The 17,805-nt window shown below is 35.4% G+C and overlaps 1 protein-coding gene across 1 annotated transcript; it reads right to left on the bottom strand.

Moving 5' to 3' along the window:
• Window positions 1-228: 228 nt before the first annotated feature.
• On the bottom strand, window positions 229-10,419 carry LOC128622520 (macrophage mannose receptor 1-like). Its single transcript, XM_053649103.1, has 13 exons — window positions 10,033-10,419; window positions 9,849-9,878; window positions 6,663-7,052; window positions 6,093-6,497; window positions 5,549-5,923; window positions 4,966-5,337; window positions 3,987-4,376; window positions 3,440-3,841; window positions 2,219-2,590; window positions 1,692-2,063; window positions 1,478-1,489; window positions 1,116-1,198; window positions 229-903 (listed from the first exon to the last, which is right to left on the bottom strand). Exons 2-13 carry the CDS (start codon window positions 9,871-9,873, stop codon window positions 823-825), a joined length of 3,279 nt encoding a protein of 1,092 aa, XP_053505078.1. The 5' UTR covers window positions 9,874-9,878; window positions 10,033-10,419; the 3' UTR covers window positions 229-822.
• Between the last annotated feature and the right edge of the window lie 7,386 nt (window positions 10,420-17,805).

Genomic DNA, 17,805 nt, shown 5'->3' with positions numbered 1-17,805 from the left:
ATGGGTCACCAGTTTAGATGTAAGTTTAAGTGGACCATCACTTCAGACACTTTAACATCACTGATACCCTGAGGTCAGTCTCAAACTGCAATGGTACCCCTGCATCACAGTGCCACATCTAAATTCTTAATTTAAAAGAAGAAAAAAAACATTCAACAACTTAAATCCCTAATTTACACATTTGAACAACATTACTTAACACATTTAACACGTCCCTTCATTCAGTGCTTGTTTATTAAAATGGTCTTTAATCAAAATTTAATCAACACAACCAAAACGACATGAATCCCAGTACTGAAAACAATTAATAAAAGAAAGTCAGATAGTATCCCTTAACACACACAACCAACTGCTGATACGATTATTGCAGAAAATATAACATATCAAACTTTTGTATGAATCCCACCACACACAAAGAAGTACAGAGTTTTATTTGTTGACATTCATTTAAAAAATATTACTTATAAGCAGTATAAATTCCCAATACACCAAATAAAATATTACACCTAAGAAAATCATGTTCATTCATAATTCAGCATAATTACAGTCATTATTACTGTTATGGTCAAAGCGAGGATATCTCAAGACCTTTGAAGGCTTTTCTAGTCGGTAAGAATCTTTTACTGAATCTTTAATTAAATTTTCTTGTTTGTTATTTAGATGTTTATTTGCATTTTAAATGGGTGTATATATGGAGTAATGTAGGGGGTGGAGTGACTCTACAGCATTAACAGAATGAATGATTGGTGAATGAATGAATACATTAAAGATAAACCATCCCAAAATGAGTTATATTCTGGACATGAATGTGGTCTTTCTCCTTCATGGACTGATCTTACGGATTTTTATCGCATTCACAGAGAAGTTTCTTGAAAGTCCCAGTCTGACAGATTCTTGTTGAAGCTGAAAAAAGTGTGAAATGTAAGAAATCCTGCAAGTACTACAAAACTAATGATTAATCCTAAAACATTTCTATGGACACTGCTACACATTATCTACAAAAGAAAGATAATATAATGTCTTACACAATGTTAATAATAGCATTTATTGTTGAGTCATATTGAATGTGCATCTGTGTGTTTCAGATAAAGTTTATCTAAAGCACAGTTACTCACTTCCATCAACACAATTCTTTCAATCTCAGAGTATAACAGACTTTCCTCAGCTTTGACTTTCATCTGCAATCCTGTCACAACACCTGAAAAAAAGCTTTGCATTACAATCAGTAAAGAAAATACATTCACATGTACGCTATACATACACAACTTTATACAGACTAATATATACAGTGAACCTCCAATATTAAAAACAAATTAAATGAACACTTTTGGAAGTACTTACATTTGGATTATTGAAGTATCAGTTTAAATAGATTTTTTAATGTATTAACTTTGTAGTTAACTATAAAATCTACAACGAGATTGCACGTCTCTACACCAAAGTTTAAGAATAGTCACATATATTATGTTTTCCTCACCTGGAGTGAATGCTGTCAGAGCAAAAGGGAAACAGAGGTAAGATTAGAAAACACCTGGAACATCTGGAATCATAGGTATTCTTAACTTTCATTAGCATGTTTCTTTTAGCTGGCACTAGATTGAATTCTTGTACTTGTTTTATATTGTATTAATACTATACTGTAGATTACAGTTGATTATTCTTCGTTTTACTCAGAAAGGAGATAAACTCACCAGTGTAGCAGATGAAAGGGAAACTGGTGAAACAGTTTTCATCTGTCCATCGGCCGGAATGATCCACAGCTGTGCAGTGTTGATTTCCATATTGTCCAGGTGAATACACACCGTTATCAGGCTCTGGTGGAAGTGCTGGAATCTCTGGTCTCCAATATGTAAAAGTCGAGTTGCTCTGATCTGACCATAATCGGGTCCTATACAGACCTATCCATACCTCACTATATCCATAGCTGTTCTTGTTCACTATTTGCTGAAGTTCAGTCTCATTCCTCACACTGGCCAGGTCTGTGTGATTTGCTCTACAGAAACTTTGAGCTTCTTCCCAAGTCATAAATGTGTGATAACTCCACACATATGTGTTGCTTGTGTCTAAGGTTGAGAGGATTGCAAAAGTCATAATTTCCTACAGACAATAGTTGTATCATGGTTAAAATATATGAGTAATTTTCAGCTATAGTAGCATATTAGAATCACTGCATGAATAATGAAAGTTACCACTTACTGACTTAGTGTATCAGTCTTACCGTTATAGCAAACAAATGACTGTCTGTCAGTACAAGGCCTGTCAAACCACTCCCCTCTGTTGTTCATGGAAACACACAGTTCTTGTCCATTGTAGTTATCAGGTTGCTGGTCCCACCCTCTGAAGTCTCTCTCTCCCTCCTGGTAGAAAGAATCATCATCCAGAGACCATCTCCAGCTGTCCAGATCATCATACAGTCCAATCCAGGCTAAACCTGAGTAGCTGCCATTTACTGTGTTAAAGATTGTGTTCATTTCCTCCATGTTATTAATGGTGGCCAGGTCAGTGTAATTCTCACGGCAGTATGTCTGTGCTTCAGTCCAGGTTTTATTCTCATTAACAAAGTGATACTGACGAGACGTTGATGTTATTACTACAGACGGGTCAGAAAATATAAATTTTTATTTTTATTTTAATATTAAAATAGGTAGTGCATTCATTAGGTATACAGTCCCCTCCAAAAGTATTGCAACAGCAAGGCCAAGTCTTTGTTTTTACAATGCACTGAAGACTTTTGGGATTGATATTAACTGATTGATTTCCATCTCTTCTCAGCTTCAAAATGGTTGCTTTTCTCCCATATACATCTCTCTGGTCTTCATACTGGTTTATCATTTTTAACAACATATGTACTCTTCACAGACAAAATCCAGAGCTCAAATCAAGAGTAAACATTCAGAACTATTAATTGTTTAAACAATCACTCTAACAGGGCACACCTGGGCAACACGTAGCACCTGTCAGTCACATGTTCCAGAATTTTTGATCACTTGAAAAATGGGTGGGTTCAAACAAAAGGTACCTAGCTCTTTAACCAAATCCAAGTGTATTCAGTGTAAAGCAAAAACAAAATAATTCGACGTGCCATTCCAATACTTTCGGAGGGGACAATAAGTGATATTAAGGAATGTAGTGTATATTAGTGTTATGCACAGACACTGTATTGATGTAGAAATGTGCTGTCAGTTTTTAAAAAAATCAGAAAACAGAAATCTACTCACTACCAAATGTCTTGCTTAAATGCTTGTATTAACATTTTACAAATAAATCTGTTCATATCCAGATTGATAAATGAGGCCCATTATGTGTAAGTAACAGTAATGACAGTATTTTAGCACTATCAACACTATCGGCACTATCGCTACCATCAACAGACACTGTACAGTTCATATTTAAACATACTGTTTCAGTTTTATTTATGACAAAACAGAAATCTACTCACTGCTGTAACAGAGGAATGGAAAAGCTCGACCGCAGTTTTCATCTGTCCATTCCCCAGAATCATTAAATGACACGGCAGTACAGGATTCATTCTGTGCATAATTATCTGGTTGTCCAGGTTTCCAGTTGCTGAATGAGGAGTTTGTTTTATCTGACCAAGACCTGGTTCTATACAGGCCAATCCATAGAGGAACATAAAAATAATTATGATAATAATAATCAGAATAATATTCAAAATAATATGTATGAATTTTTTTTGACAACATTGATCTGATCCTCTGGTTCTCAGTCTCGTTCCTCACACTGAGCAGGTCTGTGTAATGTTCTCTGCAGTAGCTCTGAGCTTCAGTCCAGTTCACGTACTGATTAACCAGGACATATCTTTCACTGGCATTTACCCTACCTAAAACAGACAGTTTTAAATATTTAACACTTTATTGTGAAAACTGTACTTTTAGAGAAATTGTGCACTATATTTATTTGGTTCTAAAGGTATTTTGTTTGAAGATTTAAAAAAAAATTATCATATACATAAATGCTTTACTCACCATCAAAGCAAATGAATGGAAGTGTCAAAGAACAAGGGGCCTCCCACCATACCCAGTAATAACTTGACGTGTATACACACATGCTGTTTCCACCCCAATTCCTTAGTTTGTTTATGTACCAGTTTCTAAAGTTTCTCTCTCCGTCGTTGTAGAAAGAATTTTCATCCAGTGACCATCTCCAACTGTTCAGATCATCATACAGTCCAATCCAGGCTAAACCAGAGTAGGTGCCAGTTACTGTGTTAAGGAGTGTGTTCATTTCCTCCATGTTATTAATGGTAGCCAGGTCAGTGTAATTCTCTCGGCAGTATCTCTGTGCTTCAGTCCAGGTTTTATTCTCATTAACAAAGTGATAATGATGGAGGGAACATGAGGATCCTGTGCAGAATTCTTTGAAGGACAGAATACCATAATTAAATATTTTGTAGATGAATAAGGATGTATGAATGAACTATATGATGTAGGATATATGAATCAAATATGTGGATAATAATAATAATGGTTCATTATTTTGGATATGCTTTTAAGACCAAGCATCCAAGTTTGAGCAATTCTGTGCAAGTTTAGGAAGTGTCTAAGTAATTACAAAATTAATTTCTTTTTATTTTCATTCCTGTAATCTTCAAGATATACAAAGTAAATTCATGCAGTTTTATTGTCAATTGTGAATTCTAAGAATTTAACTCAATTTGAACATTCCTGTGGAAAGTTATGGATTAATTCAAATTGAGCCCAGGTGTGGAAATAAGCTGTCACTAAGTTTCTTACAGGTTTATTCAAATGCAATGAAATCCTCAGCTGTTTGATCTGGTTTTTCCCCATTAAAGAAAACGTAAAATATAAATAAATAAATAAATAAATAAATAAAAATACAAAAACTTATAAATATTTGTTTCTATGACATTTAATTGGGTAGACTGGATAAATCTCTTCATGTTTTGCAAAAATCAATGAGTAAAGGACAATTAGATGAACTCACTGTTATAGCAGATAAAAGGGAATGTGGCGAAGCAGTTCTCATCTGTCCAGTAGCCTGAGTCACTGAATAATACAGCAGTGCAGTGCTGATTACTGTATTCCCCTGGAGTATATACACCATTGTCTGGCTGTGCAGGTATATAAGTGTCTGTTCTCCAGTTTTCATATGTGGATTCCTGTTTATCTGACCAGAGTCTGGTTCTGTATAGACCAATCCAAGAAACAGTGCCACCGGTGAGGTTGAGGATTCTTTGATTATCTGTTTGGTTTCTCACACTGGCCAGGTCTGTGTAATGCTCTCTGCAGTATTCCTGAGCTTGTCTCCAGGGCATGGAAGACAAAATCCATCTATATTCTTCTGTTCCATTTTTTCCTGAAAAGATTAATGTGTCCCATAACACATAGACAGAATCAAAGTTTATGACAATAATAATAATAATAATAATAATAATAATAATAATAATAATAATAACAACAGCAGTACTACTACTACTAATAATAATAATGAAAAGATACATTTAATCAATAACACCTAAGCGGAAAATCATACTGTTTATCCTCATATCCTCATGATAAATTCTCACCATCATAGCAAACAAAAGGTGAATGTCTGTCACAGTTTCCATCAAACCATGTTCCATCAGAACTAATATAAACACACAGTTCTTGTCCATAGGAGTTATCAGGTTGATGGTACCATCCTCTGAAGTCTCTCTCTCCCTCCTGGTAGAAAGCATCACCATCCAGAGACCATTTCCAGCTGTCCAGATCATCATACAGTCCAATCCAGGCTAAACCTGAGTAGCTGCCATTTACTGTGTTAAGGAGTGTATTCATTTCCTCCATGTTATCAATGGTAGCCAGGTCAGTGTAATTCTCTCTGCAGTATCTCTGTGCTTCAGTCCAGGTCATATTCTCATTAATAAAGTGATACTGATGAGAGGATGATGATAATGTTGCTAAAGAAGAATAACGATGTTAGTTATAATGCTGAAATGGTGCTTTGCATTGAATAAGTGTAAACAATATTAATGAAAGTATATTGGTACTATAGACTGACATTGTACAGTTCATAATTAAATGTGATTTAACAGGTTTTTTAAAATCACAAAACAGAAATCTACTCACTGCTGTGACAGAGGAACGGAAAAGCTTGACCGCAGTTTTCATCTGTCCATTTCCCATAATACAGATAATAATAATAATAATCATTATAATAATAATAATAATTATCACTATAAAATGACACGGCAGTACAGGATTCATTCTGTGCATAATTATCTGGTTGTCCAGGATTCCAGTTGGTGAATGAAGAGTTGCTTTTATCTGACCAAGACCTGGTTCTGTACAGGCCAATCCAAAAACCATCATAGTAATAATTAATATTAGGTAGTAATGATCTTATCATCTGGTTCTCAGTCTCGTTCCTCACACTGGTCAGGTCTGTGTAATTCTCTCTGCAGTATCTCTGAGCTTCAGTCCAGTTCAGGTTCTGATTAACCAGGACAAATCTTTCACTGGCATTCACACTACCTAAAACACAGTTTCAATATGTACAACTTTAAAAACTGTTTAAAAAACTATTTTTAAAAATGAGTTAAACTGTATTTTTAAAGAAATAGTTTACTATGTTCATTTGTTTCTAAAGTTATTTTTGAATTATTTCTTTTAAAATATATATATAACTGCTGTGCTCACCATCAAAACAAATGAATGGAAGTTTCAAAGAACAAGAGACCTCATACCATACTCCAGAATAACCCAATAAATATACATACAAACTGTCTCCATTCCAGTTCCTTGTTTTCTGTATATACCAGTTTCTAAAGCTTCTCTCTCCTTCTTGGTAAAAAGAATCATCATCCAGAGACCATTTCCAGCTGTTCAGATCATCATACAGTCCAATCCAGGTTCGGTTGTTGTTCCAGATGTTTATTATGTTAGTAAGGGCCTGTTCCTCTTCAGTGTTATTAATAATGGCTAAATCATCATAATTCTCTCTGCAGTATCTCTGTGCTTCAGCCCAGGTCTTATTCTCATTAATGAAGTAATACTGACGAGGGAGACAGACACCGAGGCTGAAAAACCCTATTAAAAACACAATAACATTATTGCATGTTGAATGTAGCTTGAAATATATTACCACTGAGGCTCTGATTTACTAATATCACAAATGAAGAGCCATGTTGGGAAAGTTACTGTGCAGGTGTAACTTGTCAAGCTACAAGCGCCTCATGATTTATTGTAGGTAAGAGATAGCTGAAATACTCTTTGTAGTAGCTAACTATAGTTACTACAGCTAAGTATAGTTAGCTTATCTGTGGTCCGTCTGATTTAAGAGAACATAGTACATATAATTTGCATAAAAATATTACATTTCTCGTATTAAATTAACATGGCTACAGCTTGTGAGGTCGAATAGTGCAGTGGTAAATATCGCAGTCTGCTTTTATTTCTGAGTTCGGTGAGAGAGCAGGGTTTGGTCTTATTCAGGGTTTTGAAATTACATGAACAAATTGTGTTGGATGTACAAAAACAAACTGTGTTACTGTAACTCAATTCAAGAATTAACTAAAGTCAGTGAGGTTTTGTCTTCATTGTGCAGTACAAGCTACTAAGAAGCAGCTAAAGATACTGACGCTACTGTCACAGTGAGGAAAATCAGCTGTGATGTGATTTTACTGTACAGCTAATTTAATGCACCAAGTAAAAATGAACATGCTTTGTACAGGGTATGCCATAACAAAGACAATTTGCTTTTACATTTGTAATCCACTCTTCGTGAGAGGCAGTTAGTATTATTTAAATGTTAAACAACAATCCTCAAAAAAGCAGCAGTTACAGAGAGGGCTCTCTCCAAATCTATCTGTTCAGTTTGTTTTGGGAAGTAACTAGGTAGCTAGTTAGTGTCACTGGACACACTCCATATCCATATATCACTGAATTAAATGGTGTTTGATGCAATATGAATAATAAAGGTTGTAATCATTGCTTAGTATTTCATACTGGTTGACGCTACCTATATACCTCAATACCTGAGGTCAGCTGTCATGCTCTGTCACAATAGTTATCTGCTTTTTTTTTCCACGTGTGTGTGTGTGTGTGTGTGTGTGTGTGTGTGTGTTCAAGATATAGGTATCGATAATCAAGTTGACATTTGTTTGACACTGATTGAGCACCATGCTCATATGGAAGTTTTAATGGAAGCCGTCAGCAGGGACAGACTGCTGTTGCAACAGTCTGTGAAGCTCAGGCAAAGAAATGCTGTACAAACTGTTAGCAGCATCTGCGAGAATTTCAGAAATTATTTTCTCATCCAAGCAGTGTGCACTTTTCCCTCACTTCAACTTAGAAATTAATGCAGACTATGTAATGAAAACAAAGCCATTGTGAACTAAAACCTGTTGTAAACCTGTTATATTACATATTCCTGGCATATAGGCAGAGAGATAGATAGTTTGAGAGAGAGTTAAGAAAACTGGAATGTTATTGGCCCCTAAACTGAAAGTATGAGCTGGCTGAATACCTCGTCAGCATCAGAGATAGAAAACAGAGACAGATCCTTTCAAAATACGGGCTCAATGATCACGGCCTAGCCATAGAGAAAAGCAGACACAAGCAAACGTGGCTTCCAAAGGAAGAAAGAGTCTGTCACTGTAAGACTGGTGAGGTTGAGACAGAGGCACACTTTCTCCTTCACTGTAATACCGTTCCTAACACAAGAGAAACATACTTTGAAAAATTCTCTAAGCTCTTACCACAGTTTTCCAACCTATCAGAAACAAACCAAATGCAGGTGCTTCTGGAGGCGGAGTTACACACCTGCTGCAGCAAAATTAATCTCTGAGCTGCACATGCTCGAAACCAACTACTACTCTGATCACATTTCACCAGACAATCATACACACTTAACATTCTGCTTATTTTCTCATTTCTAATTTACCTTAGTGTATTTATTTCATTTTATGGCATTAATGTACATAATTATTGCAACTTTTTGTCCTACACTGCTACCTTACATTTTCTCTTTATTTTTCATTTTTATTTTTTTCTTTACTTATTTTTGTAATTATTACTATTTTTTATTCTATTTTTATTATTATTCCTATTATCATTTTTATTTTATTTTATTCTATTATTATGATTGTGTGTGTTTTGTTTTTAATTCTCCTTTCTTATCTATATTGATGCTTTGGCAATATATACATCCATACCAATAAGAGAGAGAGAGAGAGAGAGAGAGAGAGAGAGAGAGAGAGAGAGAGCTTTCCTTATCCGTGAACGAAATTTGTGTGGTGCAGAAGTACAATAAACAACAGGAATTACAAGGACACAGACTATGCACAGGCAACACAAAGTAACAATACTATATTTGAGTGCTCATATTAATATCCAAAGAGAATGTGGAGTTTTTGGATTTTCTGAGTACACTCTATATGTAAAAATATCACATTTGGCATGGGGACAATTAGACAATCATTAAAAATAATTCATTCAACATTTATTTATATGGCATTATATTCCAGATACCTTGCTAGTAAATCAGCTTGCAAGTTTTTTTTTCCTCTTCAATGAAGGCTATAAAGTCCTTTTTACAATTCAGCACCAGGTAGTAAAGTTTATCTCTTAAATTATTATTATGATTATGATTGTGATGATGATGGTGATGATGATGATGGTGATGATGATGATGATTATTATTATTAGTAGAATTATAATAATTATTATTATTAAATTCAATTGATCTGATTTGGAGTCTTAATATAGAAAATATATAATCTTAAATTAAAGACAGTCTTTGTATATAAGCATAGAAAATATATATATATATATATATATATATATATATTCTTTTATATAAAATAACACAAAACATAAACTTACCAAAGAGTAGCAACAGTTGAAGCATGACTCCTAGAAGAATATTAGAAAAGAAAGTATGACTAATAAAAACATTCAAGGAAATCATGCATTACATGGATTATGAAACTGAGTCTTTACAGTCAGATTGCTAAAATCATTCATTCTGGTGATGGAACAGTAATGTAAGTCTTTATTCAAATACTACCTCATGGATCTTTGCTCTCGTCTCCTGTTTGTAGGTTTCTGCCAATTCTTTTTGTTCCAGCTAGATTAAATATTAATTCTGATTATTGGCATTGACAGCATGTGGGAAGGGCTTTAGAAAGATGCAGTAAGACTGGTTACTGAACATCACAATGAAGGTGTCAATTAACTTTAAACCCTCCAAGCCAATTTAAGGTTGAAAATATCTGGCACATGATAGTATACTGTATCTGACAGTCTCAGGACAGTGCTTTTGCATTATTACCTATCTCATAAGAGACGTCTTTAACCAACTTCTCCTTAATAATTGTCACATCTGGTTTAGTGATTCTAAAAGATTATAGGAGGGGATGAAAATATTGGTCAAGCCCTAAGTACAAGTACAGTATAGTATGTTATCTGTAGTGTTTACCCACATAAAGGTTTGACTTATGTCTGTGCAGCTCTGACAGGAATGAAAACCCCCAGTTACATTAATCACTAAGTAGTTCTGCCTAACCAGCATGTTAATGTCAAGGCAGGAATCCTGGAAAACGAGATTAATTATAGCAGCCTCTCCCTGTACTTTCCTCTAAATGTGGTAGGACTGGGTCGCCTTATGCGATGTAAAGTTTATACGTAATAACTATGAGATTTTACTCACAATTCTGTAAGACACTATATGCTTTTCTTATTTTTCTCTTGATTCCTTATGTGAAATTGTTTGGAGTGATTAGGTTAAGGACATCTGAACTTGGAAATGTGTAATATAGACACAATTATGACAAGGCTAGTTCACATGCATCTGTATGTACACAGGGTGTACTGTATATGAGGTGCTGCCAGTTGCCAGCTTCTTACATACATTACTTTGTCATAAGTCATGGCAAAGACCGTTCAAGTCAGACGGATTTCCACCCTCCATATAGCCTGACAAAAACTGGGGCATTAGAATCAGAAATCAGTCATTAATTACGTTAGCATGTATTAGGTATTTATCTCCAGGTTTGATCACTGACCCTTGTCTAGCTTCTTTATTACATCTTTTACCTCAGTGTAACATTGCTCAGTCCAGTCAGATCCCAGACACATTCTATGTTCCTTTAGTCCATGCCTCTGGTTCCAATAATATGTCCTCAGCCAAATTATGATGTATGTCATGTTTGGAATGTTGGGATTTGCTTATATAAATATATATGGGGATGGAGTGTGAATAGGTTTGGACTGGCGGACTAGATCGGCTACGCTGCTGCTGCTGAGCGAGAACAAATACTGGCTCTGATTGACATGGATAGACATAGAAAGAATAAAAGCATGCTGCTGGTGCAAAGTGTACAGAAGGAGGAAGAGAGTGTAAATGTGTAAAATAAATGTGTTTTTAAATGTATATTTTAAATGTGTAGAACACATTGTTTTTGTGGACATAAATTTAACGTCTATATAGTGGGGGAATAAGTATTGAATGAAGTATTGAATTTCTTTCAGCAAATATATTTCCAATGAGGCTATTCACATGAAGTTTTCACCAAACTTTGCTATTATCTCAAGAAATCCACAAATATAATGAAATCCAAACATTAAAGTTCATAAATGAAGTTGTAATGTGTTATAAAGAGGAATGACACCGGAAAAAAGCACTGAACATGCTAACTGTATTTGTTTAATACTTAGTGGAGAAGTCTTTGTTTGTAATGACTGCTTCAAGAGGCTTCCTGTATGAAGAAATTAATGTGCTGCAGTATTCAGGTGTGATTTTGGACCATTCTTCTAAACATATTGTCTTTAAATCTTGTGCAATCGGATTTAAGTCAGGTGATTGTTGGGGCCATTCTAACACCTTGATTTTTTTCTCTGAAACCAATTGAGAGTTTCCTTTGCTGTATGCCTTGGATCGTTGTCCTGCTGGAAGGTTCACCCACGTCTCATTTTCATCATCCTGGTGGATGGCTGCAGTTTCTTCTCAAGAATCTCCCGGAGAAGGGCTCCATCCATCATTCCTTCAATTATAAGAAGTCTGCCAGTACCATGCGATGAAAAACAGCCCCACGCCATGAAGCTTCCACATCCAAACTTTACTGTTGATATAGTGTTTTAATGGTGATGTGCAGTGCCATCTCTTCTCCAAACATGGATCTGTAGGGTGTAGTGGTGGCTTAGCGGTTAGGGCTGTGGGTTGCTAAGCTGACTGTTGTTGGTTCAAGACCCAGCACTGTCAAGCTGCCATTTTTGAGTCCTTAACTCTCTCTGCTCCAGAGGACTGCATCATGTCTGACCCCAGCTTCCTAATATGCTGGGGTATGCAAAAAAAAAAAGAGTTTCCTTTTGCTGTAATATATATATATAACCAATAAATACTCATTATCATTATGACAGCCAAAAAGTAAAATTTTGCTCTCGTCTGACCAGATGACACTCTCCCTGTATTTCATAGGCTTGTAGCAATGAGTTGTAGCAGACTTTAAATGAGCTTTGACATGCCTTTTCTTTAGTAATTTATCTTTGCTCTTGTTTCCTGTTTGTACGTTTCTGCCAATTCTTTTTGTTCCAGCTAGATTAAATAAGAATTCTGAGTACAAGCATTAACAGCATGTGGGAAGGGCTTTAGAAAGATGCAGTAAGACTGGTTACTGAACATCACAATGAAGGTGTCAATTAACTTGAAACCCTCCAAGCCAAGTTAAGGTTGAAAAGATCTGGCACATGATAGTATACTGTATCTGACAGTCTCAGGGCAGTGCTTGTGCATTATTACCTAACTCATAAGAGACGTCTTTAACCAACTTCTCCTTAATAAGCTTCACATCTGGTTTAGTGATTCTAAAAGATTATAGGAGAGGATGAAAATATTAGTCAATCCCTAAGTACAAGTACAGTATAGTATGTCATCTGTAGTGTTTACCCACATGAAGGTTTGACTTATGTCTATGCATCATTGACAGGAATGAATACCCCCAGTTACATTAATCACTAAGTTGTTCAGTCTAACCAGCATATTAATGACAAGGCAGGAATCCTGGAAAACAAGATTAATTATAGCAGCCTCTCCCTGTATATTCCTCTAAATGTGGTAGGACTGGGACATTAATGTTGTACTCATGTGGTACTGTTTATCACAGTACTATGAATATTCTCGAAATATTGTGACCTTTTTTCTTGTAATATTATAACTTTAAAGTTGTTTTCTGAAAAAATTAATGCAGTGCTACTGTGAAACCATTATATTTGTAGACTAGGTTATTAGGTTATTATCGCGTGTAAATTTCCAACTATAACTCTTATAATTGACATCTGACGTCTGTTGTCCCTCACTGCTCTATATTAATTTTATTTATTTTAATTGGGACAGTGTAAAAAACATGATTCCAGTCAAAAACTTTAAAATATGTATGGCATATAAAGAGAATAGCATAAGCTAATTTGGATCTCGAGTCCCTAGAAAGCCTTTTCTAAAAAAAAAAAAATAATAAAAAAAATACTACTTTACATAAAATAAAGCTTTTAGCTAATGTGGCACATCATTTATACATCCATACAAAAACATACCATCAAAAATGTTGTACCTATTTTAAGGATACTTCCATCCCTGGCAACATGAATATATAATTAAAACAAACGTTTCTCAAATTTAAATATGCATACAGCTCTGGTTTAAACTCATACTGCTTTAAACTCATTTGGCACCATGTTCCAGAGTTGGGAGCCCTTTACAGAAAAGGTTCTTTGCTCCAACAGATCAGTTTATTTACCATTTGAACTCGGGTCATGTATTTTTCCATGTTGCTAGATTGAGGCTAGTTGCTGAACATGGCGTCCTTGCCTGTAGAGTTTGCAACAACTGAAAGAAGCTGTGGTACAAGCATGGAAAAGAAGAAGAATGCAACAGTTTGGTGATGTCAGTGCATCACTTGCTTGATGCAGTAATTACAAGCAAGGGATACGCACCCAAATATTAACCCTTGTGCGTCAATAAAAAAAAGTTGCACATAGGTCCATAGAGGAAAAAAAAAGTCCACGTAAAAAAACTGTCATAGAAATATTATATATGAATATTTTTTTCCCACTTTGACTGACTTAAACTACCATACATTCATTCATTTGCAGAATTTGAACCCTTTAAATGCCGGTTTCTTTACATAATGCAACAAAGCACAGTAATCTTCAAAGCACAGTAACCTTCTTTGACTCATCTCTGATATCCGTACAAACACACCCACACAATTATAGCTGCATCATTTATTCAGTTGGTCTGCAGTGCTCTATAATACAGCAGAATCAGAAAAAAGGAAAAGCATGTATTTTCCCCATAGGCTAAACCTGAGAAAATACTACACATTTCAGAATTTTTTTTTTTTTAATTCAATGTTTTGAAACCTTGTAAACAAATTAAATGCATATTAACACAGAATGCATCATTTTATGCTTAAACGTCACAGGGATTAAATATTGCAGTTTGAATGGGTTTCAATGGGGACATTTTTGAGTGTAACTATTTTTTGTGTCTAGTTTAAAATAGATTTATGAAAGCAAATGAAGGTGAAATATTCAAATTACAATTAAAATACACACCTCTTGCAAAATTTAAGCTGTTTGCATTAACACAGACAAAATGATAAATAAAAAAAAGAAAAAGATAAAATTGTCGATAAGGATGCACAAGGGTTAAGTATCATTTACTTTAATTTACTTTAAGACTAAAGATTGAGGTGTTCTGCCACCAATGATTCTAAGTTGTTTAACACATCTAAATTTCTGGAAATTAATACAGAAATTCTGATCTATCACAATTTTTTTCATAGTGTATGGCAAAAACAAAAGAATTGGCCTTGCAGGTCCAATACTTTCAGAGTAAACTATATGAAGAAAAAAAAAATCTTTTACTGGTAAATATGTGTTTATTTGATGTTTAATTGATTAGATGAACTCACTGTTATAGCAGATAAAAGGGAATGTGGCTAAGCAATTCTCATCTGTCCAGTGGCCTGAATCTCTGAAAGATACAGCGCAGTGCTGATTACTACATCCTAGGGATGGCTATTGCGACCAATTTGGTGATTCGATTGGATTCTTATTTGTATGGTTTCTATTCGATTTGATTCAATATCGATTAGTTATCAATATTTCTTTCAAAATGTTCATTTTGCAGATATGGAATCCATGTTTTAATATAAATGCTGATAACTGAAAGCCTCCTACTTAGCTATATTACTTAAATAGACACTTACTTTAACAATAAGGCCCACACAATTATGTTTAATTACTTTTTAAACTGAGTACCAAACATTGTAACAAGAAATCATAAATATGTGCATACAATGCACACAAGGTAAGCACAAAATGCACACTACTGTAAAAAAATAAATAAATATTGTAAATGTGAAACAGAGAAATTCATTAACGACTTGAAACTTCAAACTCAAATTCAAAACATGAAAGATGGCGACATCTTTTACAGATAATATTCACGTCCTCTCAAGTAAAGCATTTAGAATCGATTCGGGGAATTAATTTGAAATAAGACACAAGAAGCCATAATAAAATAAAAATAACAAATAGGAAGCCATAATAAGGAATGCATTTTCATTCTTGAATTAATTAGGCTAATTATAATTTTACTTGAATTTTTTTCCCACCTGTTAAATGTTTTATTTAAGAGAGAGAGAGAGAGAGAGAGAGAGAGAGAGAGAGAGAGAGAGAGAGAGAGAGAGATTTTTACTTTTACAATCCTTTATTTTGCAGAAGTCGCATTATACACATAAATAAATATTTAAAGGAGCATTAAAAAACATGAATAAATAAATAAATAGGCTAATTTAGTCAACACATAACAATGAACAGTTGTTATGAACATTATCAGCCTAATGCAGGTGCAAAACAAAGTTCTCTCTCCACTACAGAGCACAGAGCCTCCTCACAACACCACACTGCCTTGAACATCTCCAAGTCCCCCATACTCCTGTAAAAGTTCAAATCAATCAGAATTCTTGATTTAATTAGTCTGGAGAGAACTCTTATGGCATCGCAGTCTGTGTTTTGTGCCACTTTGTTTTTCCTGCATGAAAAACAGTCTCTCTCTGTGAACAAAATGGACATTCCTGTGTGACCTCAGGGTTTAAAATGGAGATAAAAGAATTCACAAAAACAATTCCGTGTAAATCCATTGGAAGTCAGTGACTTTTTTGGTTAACAGTGGTTTGTATATTGCCCTTCACTCTGGTTTAATATAATCTTTAAAACCCAGTACATTTCGCCATCAGATGTCCACCCTCCCAATCAGTTTTTTCTTATTGAAAACTTTCACATAAGCCTTATACAATTTACAATGTTTCAATGTTCATTTCACCTCTGCACTCCAGGAGGGGGCGCCAACAACCATCTAGGTCTGGAGCGATGCCCAGCTAGGGAAAGGGTTCTTCCTCTGTAGGACCAGTCTCGCTTGTTTTGTAGTCCATCAGCTGAGCACGCTCCTCTGATGTTAGGGTGGACATCCAGTGATGTAAGAGCTTATTTACAACACATAGGGATCGCAGTCCCAGGCGCGCTGCTAAGTCCTCTGCCTGTGATAGGTCTGTCCCTGTGATGTTCACCAGCTGTCGGAGTGTCACGATCCCCGAGGAGACCAGAACCCTGGATAGTGAAGGAGTGGTCACACCAGAGATGTCCAAACGCCCACCATAAACCAGGGGTTCCTCCAGCAGCCAGTGTGACGTTCTGCACCCCTTGCTTTATGTTTTTAAAAAGGTTCCATATTTTAAAAAGCCCACGATAAAAAACTGGTAATCCAGCAACGTCTAGTGTTCTTGTGTCCATTAAAAACAAAGTTCTGTCCAAACCCAGTCCTCCTACCGTGTGTAACAGGCGACAGGCTGCTGCTCTCCATACTAAACTCCTGGGTCCGGTGAGGAGTCTCTGGATGAACTGGAGTCAAAAGGTTGCAGTTCTGCTGGCTACGTGGACCAGCCCCTGCCCCCCCTCTTCCTTGGGCAGATGAAGGACACTTTGAGCGATTCAGTGTAGTTTGTCCCAGAAGAAGTCCACTAGCAGTGGGTCAAATTTTCAGTTTGTACTGCTGCACTTCAGCCTCATTTCATTATGAATAACAATGAAACATTCACAGAGACTTGTATGGTGGACTCTCCACATAATGTAAACCTAATCACTGTATACAATCACATCCTTACTGTCATATACAATTAAAAGCTGAGCCCAGTGGTGCTTCATGACATAAAGGTGTGAGCTTAAACTTACTGAGAAGGCATCTGGTCTGCCTTGAGAGGAAAGACATGCTGCAAAACATTCTTGATGAAGCAGAAATGCACCATAATGCACCATTTATATTTTTTTCTAGAATACAAAAACACAACTTGAACTTGCAACAACTTGCTTCAAGATGGGCCAGGACTGTTAAACATTATGAATAAAATTTTAATACAGCTGCAAGGTCCTAAGGTAGCAGCAATTAACCATTACAAATGAAAGAAAAAAGTTCTATTATAAAGTTTAATAAATAAAAAAATAAAAAAATAAAATATTCACCCTTAACTGGACTACAGTGTTATATGGGTCAACAGTTTAGATGCAAGTTTAAGTGGACCATCACTTCAGACACTTTAACATCACTGATACCCTGGGGTCAGTCTCAAACTGCAATGGTACCCCTGCATCACAGTGCCACATCTAAATTCTTAATTTAAAAGAAAAAAAAAACATTCAACAACTTAAATACCTAATTTACGCCTTTGAACAGTGTTACTTAACTTAACACATAAGATCAATTCAAACACATTTCACACGTCCC

The sequence above is a fragment of the Ictalurus furcatus genome, chromosome 18 (genome assembly GCF_023375685.1).
Source record: "Ictalurus furcatus strain D&B chromosome 18, Billie_1.0, whole genome shotgun sequence".
NCBI classification, from domain to species: Eukaryota; Metazoa; Chordata; class Actinopteri; order Siluriformes; family Ictaluridae; genus Ictalurus; species Ictalurus furcatus.
This window is presented reverse-complemented; position numbering and strand designations above follow the sequence as displayed.